At 34.2% G+C, this 22,859-nt stretch overlaps 1 protein-coding gene across 2 annotated transcripts in view; it reads right to left on the bottom strand.

The window, feature by feature from the left end:
- The window catches only part of LRRK2 (leucine rich repeat kinase 2), a 253,844-nt gene that overhangs the window by 173,401 nt on the left and 57,584 nt on the right, over positions 1-22,859 (bottom strand). For both annotated transcript variants that reach the window (XM_072654313.1, XM_072654315.1), the window contains exons 11-14: positions 19,238-19,344; positions 9,838-9,967; positions 7,063-7,187; positions 372-481 (exon numbers count right to left, since the gene is read on the bottom strand). In XM_072654313.1, coding sequence (XP_072510414.1) covers positions 372-481; positions 7,063-7,187; positions 9,838-9,967; positions 19,238-19,344 — 472 coding nt within the window. The remainder of the gene's footprint in view (positions 1-371; positions 482-7,062; positions 7,188-9,837; positions 9,968-19,237; positions 19,345-22,859) is intronic.

The following is a 22,859-nucleotide window of genomic DNA, read 5'->3' as shown; positions in this document are numbered from 1 at the left end:
TTCTATTAATCTGCAAATATATGGCAAATTATAGTCTGAGAGAGCTGCTGGTGGCACTTGGAAATTAAGTGACTTGCTTGATATCATAAAGCTAAAACGTATCAGATGCAACACTTGAATGGAAATCTTCAATAACTCTGGAGGGTTGTTTCTCTATCAACTGTACCATGCAGCTCATATAGGAGAATGAGTAAAAGACACGTAATAAAATCTAATAGTCTTGTCAGCACTATAAAATACTATTTCTTCTGGCTATTAACAAGAACAAAAGTAAACTAATTGTTAATTCTAGAGAGAACTTAAATAAGAACATTTTAGTAACATTTGCTATTAGGATACTATAGAAAAGAAAAATGAATATCTAAACATACCTTATTTAAAGCATCTAGAACCAGTATGTGAATGTCATTCAATAGGCATTGGTTTTTAACCACTTTTAGATTTATATTTAACAAAGCATCTTCCTCAGATTCTTTCGATTCTAAACATAAAGGAACAAGTTACTAATTTTGGGGGGAATAATAGACTTCTACTTACTCTACTTTAGTAAACTGTAAGTTATCTGTTGGACTATTTGACACTCAGAAGAAAACTTATAAAGAGTTTACATCATCTAATACTACATGACAGCAGCAAACGTGGTCTGTGTAGATAGTCGCGGAATACAAATGAAAGGCAAAAACATAACTAAGACAAAAGAATTGTCTGATAAAATAAGATCCTTTTTTGTTTGTTTTCAGGGAGATTATAGGCTGAGATTGAGGAACTAAAATGACTTCAATCAATACATTATTCAAAAGAAAATTCAGTCATGAGTGTCTGATAGACAAGATATGGTCACATGTAAGATGAGTTATGTAAGAAGGATAAAACTAGACAACATGGCAAAGAAAACATAAAATATGGTGATGATATAAAGAATATAATACCACCTAAATTATGGTAAAATTAGATTAATCAAAACTCAAGAGTAGTAATATAATTTAATTACAGAAAAAGAAGATATTCTATATATGGCAATATTTTAGCATTGTACAAGTGACAATATAAAAACTTAGAAGTCAGATATGCAATAGATAACATACTAATAACTGATGGCATTTTGTGAACCCAAGAATGTGGTGATACCTCTTTATAAATAAATCCCCATTTTAATCCAATTAATTCCATAATGAGTACCCTTAAGAAATTTCATGGAAAATGCTATAATCTTCTAAACTGACTTATCACAGTAGTCCTTTTTAATAAATATTCAGATATAAGTATTTCAAAAACATTTCATTAAATTCCTAGTTGAAGTTGTTGTTCAGTTGTGTCTGACTTTTTCTGATCTCATTTGGGGTTTTCTTGGCAAAGACACTGGAGTGGTTTGCTTTTTCCTTCTCTAGATCATTTTATAGATGAGGAATCTGAGACAAATAGGGTTAAATGACTTGTCTAGTATCACACAGCTAGTCTCTGAGGCCAGATTTATATGCTCTGGCATATAAATCTTATTGATTTATATCAAATCAATTGATTGATTTGAATTCTTATTGATAGTAGACCTGGAACTTCATCCATTGTGAGACCTAGCTTCATCTCAAGAAGTGCATTTTCCCTGATTATCTCTTTGATTTAGACCTATTTTTGGTTTTGCTTTGCTTGGGATCATAATTACTTTTTGCTCAGTTTCAGACTCTTTCATCTCATTTGGAGTTTTCTTGGCAAAAACACTAGAGTGATAAACTATTTCCTTCTCCAGCTCATTAAACAGATGAGGAAATGGAGACAAACAGGGTTAAGTGACTTGCCAGGGTCACATTGTTAGTGTCATCTTGCTGACTCCAGGACCAATACTCTATCACTACACCACCTAGCTGTTCTATATCATAACCTAATACAGACCAGGTCAAGAAAATTTTTATTTTGGCAAGACCATTTAAGGGGAGATTATGAAGTAGAATTTTGGACATGGAGATCCTAGTGAAGTATTCAGATGGAGATTTTAACAGACAGATGAAAATGTGGTACTAGAAGCTCCAAGATGGATTTAGAAGCCACAGTATAGATTTGAGAGATGCATAAAGGGAACTGCAAAAGTATATGAAATGTATGGAGAAAGTGAAAAAAAAAGTGAACAGATAAAACCTTAAGAGGTATTACAAAGAACATAAATCTTCAAAAGGTATGGAGGAGTAAAAGTGAAGGTAGGAGGATAACCAGGAGAGCAGAGCATCACAACAGCAAAGGACAGAATAGCAAGAAGACACCAACAAAAGCATCAAATGATATGGAAAGTCCAGTAAAAATAAAAAACTTAGAAAAGGTCACTGCCAGACTACAGGGAGTTGAGGATTATGGATGTGGTAAGGAAATGGAGGAAACAAATTACCAGGATACTCGAGAAGTCTAGTATCAGATTTGGTAGTGAAGAAATAAAGAGAAATATGATACATTTATGTGGATAGCAAATCATGATCAAGTTATTATAGGAAAGAAAAGAGCATATTGGTAAACAAGGTAAAAGAGAGATTAGGGAAAGAGACTAAATATGAAGAAAGGAAAGAGACAATAAAGTACTAGAGGAGACAAATGGGAATAGAATGAAAAACTTAAGTGGAGTAGTTAATTTTGGAAAGGAGGAGGTCATCTTATATTCTGAGACTAAAGAGGAAAGAAGGTTTAAGGACAGAGGCTTTGAGACATGGAGATGTGGAAAACAAAAGGGAAGTCTTTAATTCTCTTAGTAAAGTGGCAAACTTTACATCTTCTGAAAGAGAAAAGACTTTGAAGTATTATCAGAGGCTTATGAAGAGAGGAACAGTTTTGGGAGAGCTGCTATAGAAACTATGACAGAAGAATAAAAGGGCCCGGTATAGCTCAGTCATGCATAGTGTCAGTATTAAATGCTTCCATGTTTATAGATATGTCTCTGACTGTATAAGTGACTACAATGGAATGACACCTTTTTTGAAAAAACAAACACACTGCTTTGTCTCGTTTGTACTCTTATGAAAGGAAGTCATGGTTCTTCCAGAATTTTAATCCATAGTGAGATGAATGGGTTCAGGCAATAGCAAGGACAGCAAAACCAACTAGGCAAAAACAACCTGGTTAGGTTATGATGAGAAACCTGGTAAGTAAAGTATTGGAAGTTGATCCTAAAAATAGGCAAATAAAAAGTGTCTACAAGGCTGAAGTAAAAGGACTTAAAAATGAGTTTAAATGCAACCTCATTAAAAACAGTTCAGTAAACTGATATGGAAGCAATAGCTTGTAAGAGAACTGAACCCTATCTGGATTAGAGAAAAAGGGTAATAAAAAAGGCAGAGAGTAGAAACTGCCAGAGAAAGAGAAAAAGTTTAAGAAGACTATCAATGAAAAATTTATTGTGCACACACCTAGAGCTTTCTTTTAAGCTAAAGAGAGGCTGAAGAAGCCTCCTCATTCTGCCAAACGAAAGTTCTTTCTCTTGCAGGAAAGACACATACTAAAACAGATAAATCAACATATGTTAATCTTTCAAGCAGTTACCACAGAAGGTCATATATTATTTCAATGATGCTGACAAGGCTCAAAACTGTTTTAATAAATCTTTAAGAATTTCCTTCAAAATCAGTAGATGCCCATAAAAAATTCAAAAAACAAAATCACTACTTGTTATAATTACAATTTGGTTTATAACTCCCGACAGATTCCTAACTTGATTACTCATCTAATTCAACAAATTTGGCAATGAACAGTTTTTGTCTGGGAAAAAAAATCAAATCTAATCATTGAAGTCTTCTAACTAACAACTGAGGATATCTGAAAGAATGTGCTTGCAGACTCCAAAGGTAATTTTGAGAGAGTTTCTTTTTAAAGATTTATTTTTTGCCTCTTCCCTTCTCATTGCCACTCTCCTCTATTGTTCAGTAGAGAGGAGGGCAGGGGAACGAGAAACAAACTGTTTCTCTTTTTAAAGGAGAGAATGAAGTTTATAGAAATATGAGCAAATTGTGGGAACAATTTGTTACGGAACTCGTTTGTATCTTTTTTTTCTTTTTCAACATCCACTTCCACAAGATTTTGAATTCCAAGTTTTCTGTCCATCTCTCCCTTCCAGCCCAAGATGGCATGTGTTCTAACTAGCTCTTCCCCCAATCTGCCCTCATTTCTATCACACCCCTCTGCCTTTCTCTTATCACATTCCTGTCTATGTTATTACAAGGCAAGATAGATTTCTAAACCCCTTTGGCCTGTACGTTTTGTTTCCCAGTTGCATGTAAAGGCAATTTTCAACATTCGTTTTTAAAATTTTTGACCAACTTCTCTCCCTTCCTCTCTCCCCATCCATCCTCAATGAGAAGGCAAGAAACTCGACACAGGATATGCATGTGTAGTCATATAAAACACTTCCACAACAGTCACATTTTGAAAGACTAACTATATTTCCTCCATCTTATCCTGACCCCCATTTATTCTAGTTTCCCTTTTGACCCTGTCCCCCATCAAAAGTGTTTACCTCTAATTACCCCTTTCTTCCATTTGCCCTCCCTTCTATCATTTCTCCTCCCCTCCTTATGCCCTTTCCCCCATTTTCCTGTAGGGTAAGATACCCAATTGAGTGTGCATGTTATTCTCTCCTTAAGTCAATTCTGACTAGAGTAAGGTTCACTCATTCTCTCTTACCTCACCCCTTCCCCTCCATTGCAAAAGCTTTATCTTGCCTCTTTTATATTAGATAATTTACCCCATTCTATCTCTTCCTTCTTCCTACTTCCAATATGTACCTGTCTCATCCTTTAATTTTAGATTAGACATCATCCGTTCCTATTCAACTCACCCTGTGACCTCTGTCTATTAATGTCTATTACCTTCAACTACCCTAAAAAACTGAAAACTCTAAAGGGTTACAAATATGATCTTTCCACATAGGAATGTAAAACAGTTCAACTTTAATGAATCCCTTATGATTTCTCTTTTCTGTTTATCTTTTCATACTTCTCTTGACTCATATCTGAAAGTCAAATTGTCTGTTCAGCTCTAGTCTTCTCAACAAGAATGTTTGAAAGTCTTCTCTTTCATTGAATGACCATTTTTCCCCCTGAAATATTATATTCAGTTTTGCTGGGTAGGTGATTTTTGGTTTTAATCCTAGCTCCTCTGACCTCAGGAATATCACATTCTAAGCCCTTTGATCCCTTAATGTAGAAGCTGACAGATCTTGTGTTACCCTGAATGGGTTTTCACAATACTCAAATTGTTTCTTTCTGGATGCTTGCAATATTTTCTCTTTGACCTGGAACCTCTGGAATTTGGCTACAATATTCCTAAGAGTTTTCTTTTTGGGCTCTCTCTCAGTAGGTGATCAGTGAATTCTTTCCATTTCTATTTTATCCTTTGGTTCTAGAATATCAGGGTAGTTTTCCTTGATAATTTCATGAAAGATGATGTCTAGGCCCTTTTTTTGATCATGGCTTTCAGGAACTCCCATAATTTTTAAATTGTCTCTCCTGAATCTGTTTTCCAGGTCAGTTGCTTTTCAAATAAGACATTTCACATTGTCTTCTCTTTTTTTTTCATTCTTTTGGTTTTGTTTTATAATTTCTTGATTTTTGATGAAGTCATTAACTTTCATCTGCTCCATTCTATTTTTTAAGGAAGTATTTCTTCAGTAAGCTTTTGGACCTCCTTTTCCATTTTGCCTATTCTGCTTTTTAAGGCATTCTTCTCCTCACTGACTTTTTGGATCTCTTTTGCCATTTAGGTTAGTCTATTTTTTAAAGTATTATTTTCTTCAGAATTTTTTTGGATCCCCTTTAGCAAGTAGTTGACTCATTTTTCATGATTTTTCTTGTATCGCTCTCATTTCTCTTCTCAATTTTAATTCTACTTTTCTTATTTGATTTTCAAAATCCTTTTTGGGCTTTTTTATGGTCTGATACCAATTCATATTTTTCTTGAAGGCTTTGGATGTAGGAGCTTTCACTTTGTCATCTTCTTCTGGTTGTGTTTTGATCGTTGTTGTTACCAAAGTAAGATTCTACAGTCTGACTTTTTTATCAGTTTTTGCTCATTTCCTCAGCCAATTACTTGACTTTTGAGCTCTTTGTTAAGGTAGGTCTCTGCTTCCAGTGAGGCTGGGGAGGTGTACTGTCAGCTGTTCCATCCCCCCACAATCTGTGGGCCTAGAGTTCCACTGCGCTACAGCTGCTATGGGCTCCTCCACCCCCTCTGCTACCCTGGGACTGTACCTTGCTCCTCTCTCACATAGGTCCAACAGGTTTTTTCCACTGATCTTCCAAGTTGTCCTTGACATTTTGGTGTTGAGAAGTCTAGAAACTACCTGAACTGCCAGTGATTCAATCCCCTGAGGCCTGCTCATGACCCATCTGTGCTAGTGTGGCCCATGCTGGACTGTACTCCATTCCCAGTCCTGCATGATAGACACTTTCTGTTGACCTTTAAGGCTATCTTGCTGTATATTTGTTTCACCCTGCCATTCTGTGGGTTCTGCCACTCCAGAATTTGTTTAGAGTAATTTTTTATAAGTATTTGGCAGAGTTTGGGGGAGAGCTCAAGCAAGTCCCTGTTTTTATCTGCCATATTGGCTCTGTCCCCCCTCTCCTAAGAAACAAAACCCTTAACAAACATGCATAATCCAACAAAACAAATTCCCATGTTGGTCACATCCAAAATTGCATGTCACATTCTGGATAAATGCAATTTATCTTTGATCTTCTGATGGCGAAGGTAATTTCAAAAGAATTCTAAAAATGTGTTGCACAATGACAATGGCAGCATTAAAAGTTGCCCAATATCAAAGTTCACTGATGACATTACTTTATATCTCTTTTAAATTGTCCTCTAAGGATCCTTGACCCTCATCTACCTTTTTACTGTTATCATGTGGGCATGCATTTTGTTTGGTTCTACAAAAATTAGACCTTTGAAACATGAGATTATTCTTTAGGTTAGGCTAAAATTATTTTATTATTTGCAACAAAATGTCTAGATACTTAATGATAAGTCAGAAATCAATCTAACTTCTTTTCTCATTTCCTCTGGTAAACAAGACCAATTAATTATATCACTTACCTGGGACAATAATATGTAAAACAGTCCGAAGTGCTTCCAGCTGCACTCTTGGTGAGGTTTTGTGACTTTTCATAACTTTTAATACTTTGGATGTCACTGAGGACATTACATCTAGGTGAAGGTTACTGAAGGTATGGAATGTAAATAAATGATAAAAAGTGAAACATATTCCATGGGACATCAATACATTCAAAATCACAATATGAGAGATGAATATTATTCAGGTTTTAATTCAATTAAAATTGAACACAATGAACCTGGGATCATTATGAAACTAATATTTTAGCCTGAATATAAGAAATTTAGCAGCAACCCTAAATGTAGATCTGTGTGTTAATCTACCAAAGTCTATCAAACTCCCATGTTTTTATTAAATTTTTACATATATAGCAAAGTGTAGTCTCCTAGAAGAAAGGTGACTTGCTGCATAAAAACTGATATGATGCAACCAAAATTCGGAGGGATGTGGTAAATTGGGAAAGAATTTTTACAGCTAAGCTCGGGGATAAAGGCCTCATTTCTAGAATATATAGAGAAGTGACTTAAATGTATAACTATACAAGTCATTCCCCAACTGATAAATGGTCAAAGGATATGAACAGGCAATTTTCAGGGGAAAAAATTAAAGATATCTATAATCATATGAAAAAATGCTCTAAATCACTGTTGATTAGAGAGATGCAAATCAAAACAACTCTGAGGTACCACATCACACCTATTAGATTGGCAAACATGACAGAACAGGAAAATGATAAATGCTGGAGAGGATGTGGGAGAGTTGGAACACTAATTCATTGTTGGTGGAGCTGTGAGCTCATCCAACCATTCTGGAGAGTGGTTTGGGCTACAAAAATGTGCATACCCTTTGACCCAGCAATATCGTTCCTAGGACTGTATCCCCAAGAGATCATAAAAATGGGAAAGGGTTCCACATGTACAAAAACATTTACAGCAGCACTCTTTGTAGTTGCCAAAAACTGGAAGTCAAGGGGATGCCCAACAATTGGGGAATGGCTGAATAAATTATGGTATATGAATGTAATGGAGTGCTATTGTGCCATAAGAAATGATGAACAAGAAGACTTCAGGGAGGCCTGGAACGACTTATATGATCTGATGCTGAGTGAAAGGAGCAGAACCAGGAGAACTTTGTGCACAGCAACGACCACAATGTGTGAGAGTTTTTTTCTGGTAGACTTGGAACTTCGTAATAACGCAAGAACTTATTAAAAAAAAAAATCCCAATGGTGGTTTTCTAAGGCAAAATGCCTTCCACACTCAGAGAAAGAAATATGGAAGTCATTCACAAAATGTAGCAGATCATGTTTGTGTGTGTGTGTGTGTGTGTGTTTTTGTGTATTATGTTTTGATTTGTTATATGATTTCTTCCATTTATTTTAGTTCAACTACACAGCATGACTATAGTGAAAATGTTTTCAATAGGAAAGTATATGTAGAACCTGTACAGAACCTATGCTGTCATGGGGAGGGAGGGGAGTAGTGGGGGGTAGGTGTGGGGGGGATAAAATCTTAATTTTATGGTAATGATTGTAGAACATTAAAAAAATAATTAAATTAAATTAAATTAAAAACAAAAATATAAAAACTGATATGGCATATGACTGGAGCACAGTATTGTCACATGACAGATTTTTTAGGCTACCAATATTAATTTCTTCTCCATACGTAAAATTCTCATAGTTAATATATTACATCTAGATATTTTCCTCAGTGTAATAATAATGCATCCCAAAATTTTAAAAATAGATGAAATATGACCAAACAGCAAAGAAAACATTTATTCTTATCATAAACATTCCTAAATTTGTGAATTCAATAAGAACAATTGTGAGTTTTCTAAAAAGTTATGGAAATAAATTTGTATGTTAGCAGTTAGAAAAAAATTTAACCTGGTTTATAAAAGAATTTTTAGTAATTAAATTGCCTAAATTTCCAGCCATACCAGTTTAAAGTCTCACACATATTCCTGATAATTGATACTGATTTTTTAGGGGCATTTTTATGCATAATTTTAAAATACTTTAGCACCTTCATTTCTCATTTGCCAGTACTGATTAAAAAATTAGATTGCGGATATAGTAATTGCAATGCAATATCTCATATTTAAACTTTCTTCTAATCTGATGTGTTAGTACACAGGCAACTACTCCTTTGGGAATTAGTCCTATCCCAGTAACTTTTTTTTTGTTTTCTTTATGTACTTTATTCACTGTTAAAATTCAGCACTTTGGATGGGAGATCAAAAATTTTATGAAGACCCACCAATAGGTTTGAATGGTAGTTAGCAGGTAGGTTACAAATTTAAGTCAGCAGCAGAAGAGAGACAACAAGGGAGATTTCTCTATTTCTCTTGTAACACTTGGTCAAATTAAATCCAATGAGAAAACACATAATCTGTACAATAACCCTTAAAGTTCTATATAAATGTTAGTTGTCATCACTTAAAAAACAATTTGAAGTATAGGTAAGTACTGTCTATAAATGGAACTACAGACTCATCCCTAAATCTAGCACCTATGAATAAAAGTTTAAATTTTAAGTAGCAATTCTAAAATTCTAGAAATAAAGATGCTTTGATCCCTGAAGTGCCTTATCTTTAAGATTATATGAAGTTACCAAATTAACAGTTATAGGCCATATTTCTCCAAAAAAGTTTTAACCTTCAAATTTTTGAAATTATTAAAAACTGCTTATAACAAAATTCTATCTGATACAAAACCACACAAATTCAATAGTTCCACACATCTCTATTACCTTCCTTCCAAAAGATGATTTAGCATTTTACATCCACTTTCAGCCACTTCGGGGAACTGTAAATGCTTCATCATGAATAGCAGTACATTCCAGTATATTCCTTTTGACAACAGGGCTTTTCTGACATTAGCTACAAGAAAATACATATTATTTGCAGAAATGAAAATACTTTAGATAAATATTTTACATAAGAATAAAATCATATATTCCAAATTAATAGAAAAATAATAATACAAATTTGTACTGAGTAAATTGCATAATTTGTCTATCTTTACCAGTTATTTTAAAATGGAAATTTGTAGGTCACCTGACAAACAAGATGGAAGACAAGATATTTTCTCTGATTCCCACAAGCTCTCAAACCTTTCAAAAGCATAAATTATGCGACATAGATAAAACAGTGTCAGCTATCTCAATGATCTAGGACAACCAGAATTCAAAAGAAGGTTAAAGAAAGAAAAGCCATGAACTGACACCTGTCCAAATTTACCAAACACCCTTTCCCTACCACACTACCAACAGTGTGTCAGCACTAGTCAACCCAAAAAGGAAGAAAGAAATAATTAATTTCCTTTCAGGTCTATAGATAGGAGAAGAGTTTACGACCACACAAAGGATAACTGGATAAAATCAGAAAACTGTATTAGTAAAATTTAAAAAGCTTTTGTACAAACAACATCAGTGTAAGTAAAATTGTAAAGGAAATACTTAATGAATAAAAAGCTTCATACCAAGTTTCTTTAATATACATCTCTCTTCCAAACTATAAAAGGAACTAATTCAAAATTTTAAAAATAAAAGCCATTCCCTAATTGATAAATAGTCAAAAGATATGAACATGGAACTTTGAAAAGGAAGAAATCCAAGCTACACAATAGTCATATGAATAAATTGTTAGAACTGGAGAGCTAGACAATTAGAGAAAAATGCAAATTTTAATAACTCTAAGGATTCATCCCATATCCTTCAGGTTGGTAAAAGTCCCCAAAGAGTGAAATGATAAATATTGAATAGGTTGTAGGAAAAAAGGCACATTAATGCATGATTGGTGGAGTGGTTAATTGGTCCAGTTATTCTGGAACAGAATTTGGAGCTATGCCTCAAAACTTAGTAAACCTGACATACACCTTGATCCAACAATACTACAAAAAGCAGAAAGTTCAAAAACAACAAAGAAAGAAGAAAAGCACTTATCAGCCCATTAACTGAAGAATGGTTAAACAAATTACTATATATGAATTGATGGAATACTATTAGGCTGTAAGAAATGATTAAAGAGTTGGTTTGAGATAAACCTAGGAAAGCTTATATGCACTAATATGGAGTGAAATGAACTGAACTAAGAGAATAATTTATGCATTAACAACTTTAAAAGTCTTAAATCTAGGGGGTAGAGCTAAGGTGGTAGAGTAAAAGCAGAGACTCACCAGAGTTCTCTCACAAACACCTTCAAATACCTGTAAAAAATGACTCTAAACAAATTCAAGAACAGCAGAACCCACAAAAAGAGAAATCTCCAGCTGAAGATAACCTGTAAGGTTGACAGTTAAAGTCTGTCACACAAGGTTAAAAGACAGGCACAGTCCAGTACAGGCCATGCCAACACAGACCTGGCTGTAGAAAACCCAGAAGAGGTTTCAGGGGATTGAATGACTGGCAGCTGTGGTAGTTTCCAGACTTCTCGACCCACAAACGGCAATGACAACTTAGAAGGTCAGAAGGAAAGGGCAGTTGGACCTGGGTGAGAGAGGAGCACAGTCCAGTTCGAGCCCTAACAGAATCACAGCCCCAGCAAACCAGGAGCAAGCTAATGGAGTGACTGAGTCAGCAGTGGTAGTGGCAGCTATTTCTGGAGTTCTCAGCCCACAGATGGTAAGGGGATCGAACAATTGGTCAGAAGAAGATTACAGGAATCTCTTTCCTGGCACTGAGGAAGGATTCTATTGCTCTGACCATAATTGTATATGGGTCACAGACTGGGTAGAAGTCCTGGGGCAAAGAAGAGGATTGGCATAGCAGAGCTTGTGAAGGGAGTAGTGGAGAGGGAACCTCCTTCACAGTTCCAGGGCAGGAAGGAGTGCTTATTATGGTCACTCACAGACAAAAGCACAGGCCAGGAGAGTACTAAACACCACTCCTTAGATCTTGCCACCTTGGAAGAACTGAAAACTTACAGGTCCCTAGAAAAATCTCCGAAAACAGCTGCACAAAGCCCCTGAAGGGTATGCACATTTTTGTAACCTTTTGGCCACAGTCCCAACTGGCTCTCCAGAATGGTTGGATTAGCTCATAGAGTCACCAAGAATGGATTAGCATTCCAATTCTCCCCCATCTTCTCTAACATTTATCATCTTCCTGTTTTGTCATGTTAGCCAATCTGATAGGTGTGATGCAGTATCAGAGTTGTTTTGATTTGCATCTCTCTAATCAATAGTGATTTAGAGCATTTTTTCATATAACTATAGATAACTTTAATTCTGACCTCTGAAAACTGTCTGTTCATATAATTTGACCATTTATCAATTGGGGAATGACTTATATTCTTGTACATTTGACTCAACTCTCTATATATTTTAGAAATGAGACCTTTCTCACAGACGCTATTTGCAAAAATTCTTTCCGAGTTTTCTGCTTCCCTCCTAATCTAAGTTGCATTGTGTTTGCTTGTACAAAAACTTTCCAATTTAATGTAATCAAAATTATCCATTTTGCACTTCACAACGTTTTCTATCTCTTGTTTAGTGAAAAATTTCTCCATTCTCCATAAATTTGACAAATATACTATTCCTTGCTCCACTAATTTGTTTTATAGTATCAATCTTTATACCTAGATTATGTACCCATTTGAACTTTATTCTTGTGTCAGGCATTGGTCTATGTTCAGTTTCTGTCACACTGTTATCCAGTTTTCCCAGCAAATTTTGTTGAACAGTGAGTTCTTATCCCAGAAGTTGGGGTCCTTGGTTTATCAAACAGTGGATTACTGTATTCATTGACTACTGTGTCTTGAGTACACAACTTATTCTACTGATCTACCCCTCTGTTTCTTAGCCAGTATCAAGTCGTTTGACAATGAAGCAAAACACTTTTGAGGAGGAAAAGAGTGAAAGAAGAGAGAACAGAATAAACTATAAGGGGATAGGTTGGAGGGAAATGCAGTTAGCAACAGTAACTGAAAAATAATTTCGAAGGAAATTTCTCTGATAAAGGTCTCATTTCTCAAACATATACTGAAGTGTGATAAATTTATAAAAATAAGAATCATTCCCCAATTGATAAATCATCAAAAGATATGCTGTTTTCAGATGAAGTAATCAAAGGTATCTATAGCTATATGAAAAAAATGCTCTAACTCATTGTTGATTGGAGAAATGCAAATTAAAACAATTCTGAGGTAGCTCCTCATACCTATTAGACTGGTTGATAGGACAGCAAAGGTAAATGACAAATGTTGGAGGTAATGATGGAAAAATGAAACATTAATGCATTATTGGTGGAGTTGTGAACTGATTCAACCATTTTGTGGAGCAATTTGGAACTATGACCAAAAGAATCATGAAATCATGCACACCCCTTGACCTAGCAATACCATTACTAAGTCTGTGTCCCAAAGAGATAAAAAACAGAAAGGGAAAGGACCTATAAGTACCAACATATTTATTACTGCTCTTTTTGTGGTGGCAAAGAATTGGAAATCAGGGTGATGTTCATTAATTCATGAACAGGTGACACGTTGCAGCATAAGATTGTAATAAGGTACTATTGTGCTATATGAAATGATGAGCAAGATGCTCTCAGAAAATCTTTGAAAAACGTACTGTAATCTTTGCAGATTTTATGCCAAAATTTTGCAAAAAAGTGGGGGGTGACCATTATGTGAAGCATCTTTTTTGGGGGAGAAGGTGGAGAACTGTGCCAGTATTACTTAACAATCATTTATTATTAATCTGTCTTTGGTGCAAGATTGGAATGCATGGAGTACTCATGAATGTACCTCAAAATTGAATACTGATAAAGTATACTAGGCTTGGACTCTCAATGCATGAGATAAATGCATATTCATATGCCATTGGTGAACTTATTGGTACTCTGCTTAACTTTTAAGTGGCATGATGAACAGAATTATATGGTATGATGAAAGGTTATACACCAATTTTTAGACTGAAAAAAACTGGGTGCAACAGTTATTCCATGAAAATTATGTGGCAAAATACAGTATATGAGCTGATGCATAGTGAAATGTACTGTGTGCAAAGTAACAGCAATACTGTAAGATGATCAGTTGTGAATGACAGATATTCTCATCATTACAATGATCCAAGACAACTCTGAAGGACTTATGATAAAAAATGCTATCAATCCCTTGACAGAACTGATGGTGTCTGAATGCAGACTAAAGCATCTTTTTTTATTCCTTATTTTTCTTAAGGTGTTTTTTTTTTGGGGGGGGGGGTGTTGTTATATCTTCTTCCAGAAAATGACTCATATGAAAATGTTTTGCATGTCTATGCATGTACACACTATATCAAGCTGCTTGCCTTCTCAATGAAATGGGGGTGGGGAGGGAAAAAAAGGAGCGAGAGAATTTGGAACTCAAAGGTTTAAAAGCAAATACAAAAAGCAATTTTTACATGTACCTGGGGAAAAATAAAATTCAAAATAACTTTTTTAAAAGCTGGAATTGGGAAAGGGGAAGCTAATAACCATGAGACATTAAGAATAAATCAGACAAATTCAGAAGAATGAAAAATTAGCAGACAATGTAAAATACTTTGTGGGAAAAAAAAATTGACCTGGAAAATATATCCAGGAGAGACAATATCAGAATCACTGGACTATATGAAAGCCATAATCAAAACGTAGATCTGGACAGTATCTTTCAGAAAAGTGTCAAGAAAAACTGACCCAAACTGCCCTGATTTTCTGGACCCAGAGGGCAAAGCATGGAAACAATGAAAGAATCCACCAATCACCTCAAAGAAGAGATCCCCAAATAAAAACTCCAAGGAATATTATAGCCAAATTTCAGAACCATCAGTTCAAAGAAAAAACATACTACATGTGACCAGAAAGAAAAAAATTCAAATATGAGGCACCACAATCAGAATCACACAAGTCTTGGCAGACAGCAACATTAAAGAACTGAGGGTCATGGAAGATGATATTCCAGAAGGCAAAGGAGCTAAGACTACAACCAAGAATCACCCAGCAAAATTAAGTGTAATACATCAAGGGGAAAAATGGTCATTTTATGAAATAGAAGGATTACAGGCTTTCATAAGGAGAACACCAGAATTAAATTTAAAAAAATTTGTATTTAATATGAAGACCCAAGAGAAGCATAAAAAAGTCAAAAAGAAAAAGAAAATATAAGGGATTCAACAGATCTAAACTGTTTGCATCCCTACATGGGAAGAAGATACTTGTAATTCTTAAAAATTATACCACTAATTGTACAGTTAGAAGGAATACACTTAAACAGAGGGTACAAGTATAAGGTGAATCTGATGGAAAGACATAAAAGAAATTAATGGATGAGAAAGAGGAGTACACTGGGTGCAGAAGGAAGGGAGAGGTAGAATGGGGTAAATTATTTCACATGAACAGGCACAAAAGGCCTTTTACAGTGGAGCAGAAGAGGGAGGGTGGGTAACAAGTATCACTCGAATCTTACTTTCATCACTATTGGTTCAAAGAGGGAATAATATACACATTCAGTTGAATATAGAAGTCTCTCTTAATTGACAGGAAAATAGGAGGAGATGGGTGGCAGACAGAAGTAAAATATTGGTGAGGAGGGAAAGGCTGAAAGGAGAGAGAGGAGAAACAGGAGAAAGAATGGGATGGAAGGAAATACACAGGTAGCAATAATAATTATGAATTGGAATGGGATGAAATGGAGGTGGATAGCAGAGTGGTTCAAAAACTAGAATCCTACAATGTGTTACTTATAAGAAACATACTTGAAGCAGAGAGACATACAGTAAAATTAGGGGACTGGAGAAGCTACTATGTCTCAACTGAAGTAAAAAAGCAGGGGTAGCAATCTTGATCTCAGACAAAGTTAAAGCAAAAATAGACCTAATAAAAAGAGGAAACTATATCTTGCTAAAAGGTACCATAGCTAATGAAGTAGTATCAATACTAAAACATACGTGCACCAAGTGATATGGCATCCAAACTCTTAAAAGAGGAGTGAAGGGAGTTACAGGAAGAAATAGACAGCAAATCTCTATTAGTGGGAGACCTCAGTTGTCCCCTTTCACAACTTGGTAAATCTAACCAGAAGATAAATAAGGAAAAAACTAAGCAGGTAAACGGAAAATTAGAAAAGTTAGATATGACAGACCTTTACTGAAAACTGAATGGGACCAGAAACGAATATAGACATAAAGGGTGATGACATAAGTAAATTAAGAGAACATGGAATAGTTTATCATATTTATGACTAAGCAAAAAATTTATGACCAAACATGCAGAGAGCAAAACAAAATGTAAAACAGATCATTTTGACTATCTAAAATTTAAAAATTTCTCCACAAAAAAAACCAAAATTATAAGGAAAGTAGAAAACTGGGAAAAATTTTTTGCAACCAGTATCTCTGATAAAGGCTTCATTTCTCAAATATATAGAGAACTAAGTCAAATTTGCAAAATTACAAGTCATTTCCCAATTGATAAATGGTCAAAGACATGAACAGACAGTTTTCAGACAAAAGAAATCAAAGTTATCTACAGTTGTATGAAAAAGTGAACTAAGTCACCATCTATCAGAGAAATACAAATTAAAACAACTCTGAGGTACTACCTCACACCCATCAAAGTAGCTATCATGACAAAAAAAGGGAAATGCTAGATGATGGATGGGATATGGGAAAACAAGGACACAAACACACCACTGGTGGAGTTGCGAATTGATCATGCCATTTTGGAGGGCAATTTGGAACTATGTCCAAAGAGCTATAAAACTGTCCACAAATTTTTACAACTAGCGTCTGTGCTAAAGGCTTCATTTCTAAAATATATAAAGTACTTAATCAAATTTACTAGAATACAAGTCATTCCCTAATTGATAACTGGTCAAAAGATACGAACAGGCAATTTTCAGAGGAAGAAATTAAAGCTATCTATAGTCAAATGAAAATATGCTCTAAATCACCATTGATTAGAGAGATGCAAATAAAAAAAAACTTTGAAGTATATTACACCTATCAGACTGGCTAACATGACAAAACAAGAAAATGATAAATATTGGAGAAGATGTGGCAGAGTTGGAACACTAATTCATTCACTAACACATTGTTGGTGGAGCTGTGAGCTGATTCAGTCATTCTGGAGAGCAGTTTGGAACTACGCCCAAAGGAATATAAAAATGTGCATACTCTGACCCAGCAATACCACTTCTAGGGCTGTATCCTAAAAGGATCATAAAAATGGGAAAAGGACCCACATATACAAAAATATCTATAGCAGCTCTTTTTTTTTGTGGTAGCTGATGCCTATCAATTGTGGAATGACTGAACAAGCTGTGGTATATGCATGTAATGGAATACCATTGTGCTATGAGAAATGATGAACAGGCAGACTTCAGAAAAACCTGGAAAGAATTATATGATCTGATACTGAGTGAAGTGAGGCAGAACCAGAAGAACATTATACACAAGTAAGAGCCACCGCGTGAGAACTGATTTTGATGGACTTAGCCCTTCTCAGCAATGCAAGGACCTACAAGAGTTCCTAAGGATTCATGATGCAAAATGCCATCCATATCCAGAAAAAGAACTATGGAGTTGGAATGCAGAGAGAAACAGACTATTTTCTCTTTTATTATGTTTTGTTTTTCCTATGGTTTCTCCCTTCCTTATAATTCTTCTATGCAACCTACCTACTGTGAAAATGTGTTTAACAGGAATGTATGTACAGGGCCCATAAAGATTACATGCTGTCTTGGGGAAGAAGGAGGGAGAGAGGGGAAAAAAATTAAAATTCATGGAAGTGAATGTTGAAAACTGAAAACAAATTAATAAATACGGGGGAAAAAAGAAAAAAACTGCTTACTCTTTGATCCAGAATACGATTCTTTGGTCTATATCCCAAAGACGTTCAAAAAAGGGAAAAGGACCTATTTATACAAAAATATTTATAGCATCTCATTTTGTGGTGTCTTAGAACTGGAAATCAAAGGAATTCCCATCAATTGGGAAATAGCTAAGCAACTTGTAGTATATGATTGTAATTGAATATTATTGTGCTGTAAAAAATGATAAGCAGGATGACTTCAGAAAATCCTGGAAAAACTTACATGAACTTATGAAGTCAACAGAACCAGGAAAGCATTGTACATAGCGAAAGCAATATTTTTTGATGAAGAACTGTGAATGACTTAACTATTCTCAGGAATACAATAATCCAAGACAATCTCAAAGGACTAATGATGAAATATACTATCTGCCTTCAGAAAAGGAATTAATACTTATTGAATACAGACTGAAGCATGCTATTCTCCATTTTCTTTCATTTTTTCTTTTATCCAAGTCTTGTTGTACAAAACAACTAATACAGAAATGTTTTACATCATTGCACTTGCATAAGCTATATATGATAGCTTACCATCTTGAGAAGTGTGAAAAGGAGGAAGCGAGGCATATATAGAATTTGGAACTCAAAACTTTAAGTAAAAATGTTTTAAAATTTTGAAAAAACATAAAATGGAGAAGAACTTGCAATTAGACTTTGGGTAAGGGAAAGAAAAGAGGGTCAGGGAAACAAAGAATATGGCACCAAACCTAGAACACTGGAGTTCAACACATTTCTCTCTCAAAATCCTGATTTTTATAGTGTTCAAAATAAAGAAAAGGAAAAATATAAAAACATATAATGGAAAGCAATACACAATTATCATAACCTCCAATGTGAAAAGGATAAACTGACCCTTAAAATGGAATCAGATAACAAAAAAGGATTAGAAATCAGAATCCTTTTATCTTAAAAGAGACATACAGACAAATATTCATACATATTTAAGACAAACAGTTGAATAAAAACTATTATACTCCAGCTGAAGTAAATACTTAAGAACTCTGAGGAATCTAGTAACTAATCATGGTTTCAGAGGTCTAATTATGAAACATATTATCCACTTCATGATGCAGGGGTATGGACTCAAGATAAAGAAAGTGATAATCATATTCAGACAGAATCAATATGATATCTTTTGCTTAACTATGAATATATGTTAGATGAATTTTGCTTTTCTTTATTTTCAGTGAAGGGAGGAAATAGGATGATGAGACAATTAATGCGTTTTAACTGACAAATGGTAAAGTAAAAAAAAATTCAATAAAAAGAAAATAAAAAAATTAATGACATAAAATCTTTTACATTATAAGCTACACCTTACCATTTTGTTCCGATAGAGTCGACAATGCATTAGCAGCTGCCTGAAATACTTCTTTTGAAGAAGAATGCATCAGCATGGCAAGTAGTATTTCTCTGTGCACTGGATACCTTTTCCAAATGCAATTTTAAAAAAATTAAAAAATGAATTAAAAATTAATTTAAAATCAAAACATTAAAATTAAAAAAATTAACCATAATGATTGTTTTCTATGAAATTTTAAAATGTTCAAAATATTTAATGAATTATACATAAGCAGTCTTTAGTAATATTTCCACTGGGATTCATTGACATTGAGAGAGAAGCCATAAGTTGTTTGAGAAAATAAACATTGTCCTTTAAACAATGACTCAGGGCAATTATAAGAGAAGGTAAGGTCAGACAGTAATAGGAAGAAAGTAAAAGAGAATAAGGTGATGGGGGAAATGCCAATGATATTAGAAAAGTATAGCTAATAAAAGGTACTAATGGAAAATTCTTGGAGAAAATGGAGATCAAATGACATCATACATAACAAAGGCATGAGTATTTATGTTAGAAATTATATTTGGAAAAATAATAAATTTACAATTAGTAACTTACACCACAGTTAGTTCCAAACAAATATTTGACAAATATGAAAAGCAGTATCACAAAGTCTTGAAACTAGTCAACAATGGATGGAAGCATCTTTCACAACAATGACTACTAGGAGAATTCTTCATCAAACAAGGAAAAGAGATCATGAAATATAAAACAATTTTGATTATAGATTATTAAAATGCTTTTGCAGAAAGAAAATGAAAAGAAGCAAGATAAGAAGGTAAGCAATAGATTGAGGAAGAAATCTTTGCATCAGATATCAAGTAGGAAGGCAGTGTGGAGCACTGTAAAGAATGATTGATTTAAAATCAGAGGACCTGAAATCAAATGCTAATTCTGTTATTTACTACCAGTATGACTCTGGGCAAGGTACTAAACTTTATGAGCTTCAATTCCTTCATGTGTAAAATTGGGAGATTGGATTAGATGACTTCTGAGGTCATCTCCGATAAAGGTTTGATATTTAAGATATATGGGGAATTAAAGAAATATATCTAAAAATCAAGACTCAGTTCCTAACACATAAATGGTCAAAAAATATGAACAAACGGCTCTCTAAAGAACCACAAATTACTAAAGAAAAAAAATCTCCTGAATTGCTCCAAAGAACAAGGAGAAATGCATATAAAAACAACTCTAAGATTTCTCTTCATATGTAGCAAATTGGTAAAGATGAAGGGGAGCAAGAGAGGAGAAAGGAAATAAGCATTTATATATAATTTGTTGCATTTCATACAGTGTGCTAAGCACCTCCTACAAATATCTCATTTAATAAAAACAGAACAAATATAAGGAATTCAGGAAACCATTGAAAGCAAGATGATATATCTACAAAAGAGTTGTCAAATATGCAGTGACTCCCAAGGTTGGCCCAAAATAAATAAAAATGTAATTGAGAAATATTAAACAAGGTAAATAAAAATATAATAAAATACAAGTAATGTTAATACATGGCCTTCCTTTCTATTTGAGTTTGATAGCATTTTGACAACTAAAAAAACCCAACAAATTAAAATAAAAATTATAAAGAGTAATATTGGCTCTAGAGAAAGGATGAGGAAACATACATCCCTCTCCTTTTATGGAACAAGTGTAGGTTTATGAGTACAAAATGTTGCCTGTTGTGATGAATTTATTAATTGGTTTTGCGATACTATTTGTTATTTTAATCTTTGTTAATGGAAAGTCTGTTGTTGGTGCAAGACAGGGGGACATATTTTTTTAAATAAATGAACTAGCAATACAAGAGGCAATCATTACCCAAATGAAACACAAAGAATCTGAAAAACAAGAATTTTCTGAGTAAGAAATAAAAGTTAATAAATAGCCGTATGAAAAAATGCTCCAAATCACTAAAAATTAGAGAAATTCAAATTAAAGCAATTCCAAGGCTCCAATTCATAGTCAAGTCAGAAAAAAACTGACAAAAAAGGAAAATTACCAATGTTAGATTACCAATGTTAGACAGGAAAACAAGTGAATAAATATGATGATGGTGCAAGTGTGAATTGGTCCAGCCATTTCAGAAGGCAATTTGGAATTGCATTTTAACATTTAAACTACTGACACAACGATGCCATGCCATGAGTAAGCCTATATACTGAAGAGATCAAAGAAAGAGGAAAAGAACCTATATGTAAAAAAATATTTATAGCCACTCTTTGTGGTAGCAAAGAATTGGAAACTAAAGGGTGTGCCCCTCAACTGGTGAATGATTGAATAAAAATGGTATATATGAAAGTAAAAGAACATTGCTGTGTTATTAAAAAAACAATGAAAGGAACAGTTTCATTGAAACCTGGGAAAACCTGCATGGATTGCATGGGGAAGTGAGTAAAACACAATAACAACACCAAAAATAAATAACTTCGAAAGACTTTAGAATTTTCTTCACCACAATAAACAACCATGATTATATAGGACTGATGATGAAGCATGCTAACCACCCTCCCACCCCCACCCCACTCCCACCTCGACAAAGAGAAGAAGAATTTGGGTATAGAATGACATATATTTTTCAGATAAGGTCAGTGCAGGAACTGTTTTGTTTAATTACACATATCCATTACAATGTTTTTGTTTTGATTTGTTTTCAAATAAAGAGAGGAAGAAGAGAAAGAGAAAATCAATTTTTGTGCACTGAAAAAATAAAATAAAATCTAATTTTTAAAAATTAAATGCCTTTTTTAAAAGGCATTCATGAAGCTTTGTAAAAGAAAAGAAGAAAATATTGCTTTAAAGGACCTATAAAAATTGTGTCAAAATTAAATAACTGTCACATTAATATTCCTTATGTCCACCTCCTAAAATATGCATATACAAAAGAGGATGATAGCTATATTTTTCTAATAGCAATAGCATTCGTCCTTCCAGATTAGTTAGTCAACAAAAATTTATTAAGCACTTATGAGCCAGACACTTTGCTAAGTATTTGGGATACAAAGGGGAAAAAAAAACAGTCCCTGGACTCAAAAACACGCATTGTGATGGGAAAGACAACATGCAAAAAACTATGTACACACAAGATACATGCATGGTAATGTAAGGTTATTGTAAGTTAATCAAAGATGAAAGGTACTAGCAGAGGTGAGGGGGGAGAAGACTTGGAAAGGTATTCTACAGAAAAGGTTAGATTTTAGGTGAGGGAAGACAGGAAAGCTAGGAAGTGAACAGGAAGAATGTTAGAAGATCGTGTGTGAGGAATAGCAAGTTATCCTATGTGGTTGGATTACAGAGTTCATTGAAGGAAGTCAAGTCTAAGAAGAATGGAAAGATTTAGAAGTGGTCAAATTGAGAAGGCTATTGATCAAATAGAGTATTTATTTACACGTAATACAGACTAAATTGGAGAAATGTTGCCAATCTCAAAAATGATGTCTGCCGTTGATTTCCAGTTGTAAAGATGAAATCAACAAGTATTTGTTAAGGGTCTACTATGTGCAAGGCATTATGATTAGAGCTAGGGATGGGAAGAAAAGTAAAAAACAGGCCCTGCCCTCAGGGACTTCACAATCTAACAAGGAAAACAACATGAAAATAACTT

Source organism: Notamacropus eugenii, chromosome 3 (genome assembly GCF_028372415.1).
Source record: "Notamacropus eugenii isolate mMacEug1 chromosome 3, mMacEug1.pri_v2, whole genome shotgun sequence".
Classification (NCBI taxonomy): Eukaryota; Metazoa; Chordata; class Mammalia; order Diprotodontia; family Macropodidae; genus Notamacropus; species Notamacropus eugenii.
The sequence above is the reverse complement of the archived record's forward strand: the minus strand, read 5'-3'. Positions and strand labels throughout refer to the sequence as shown.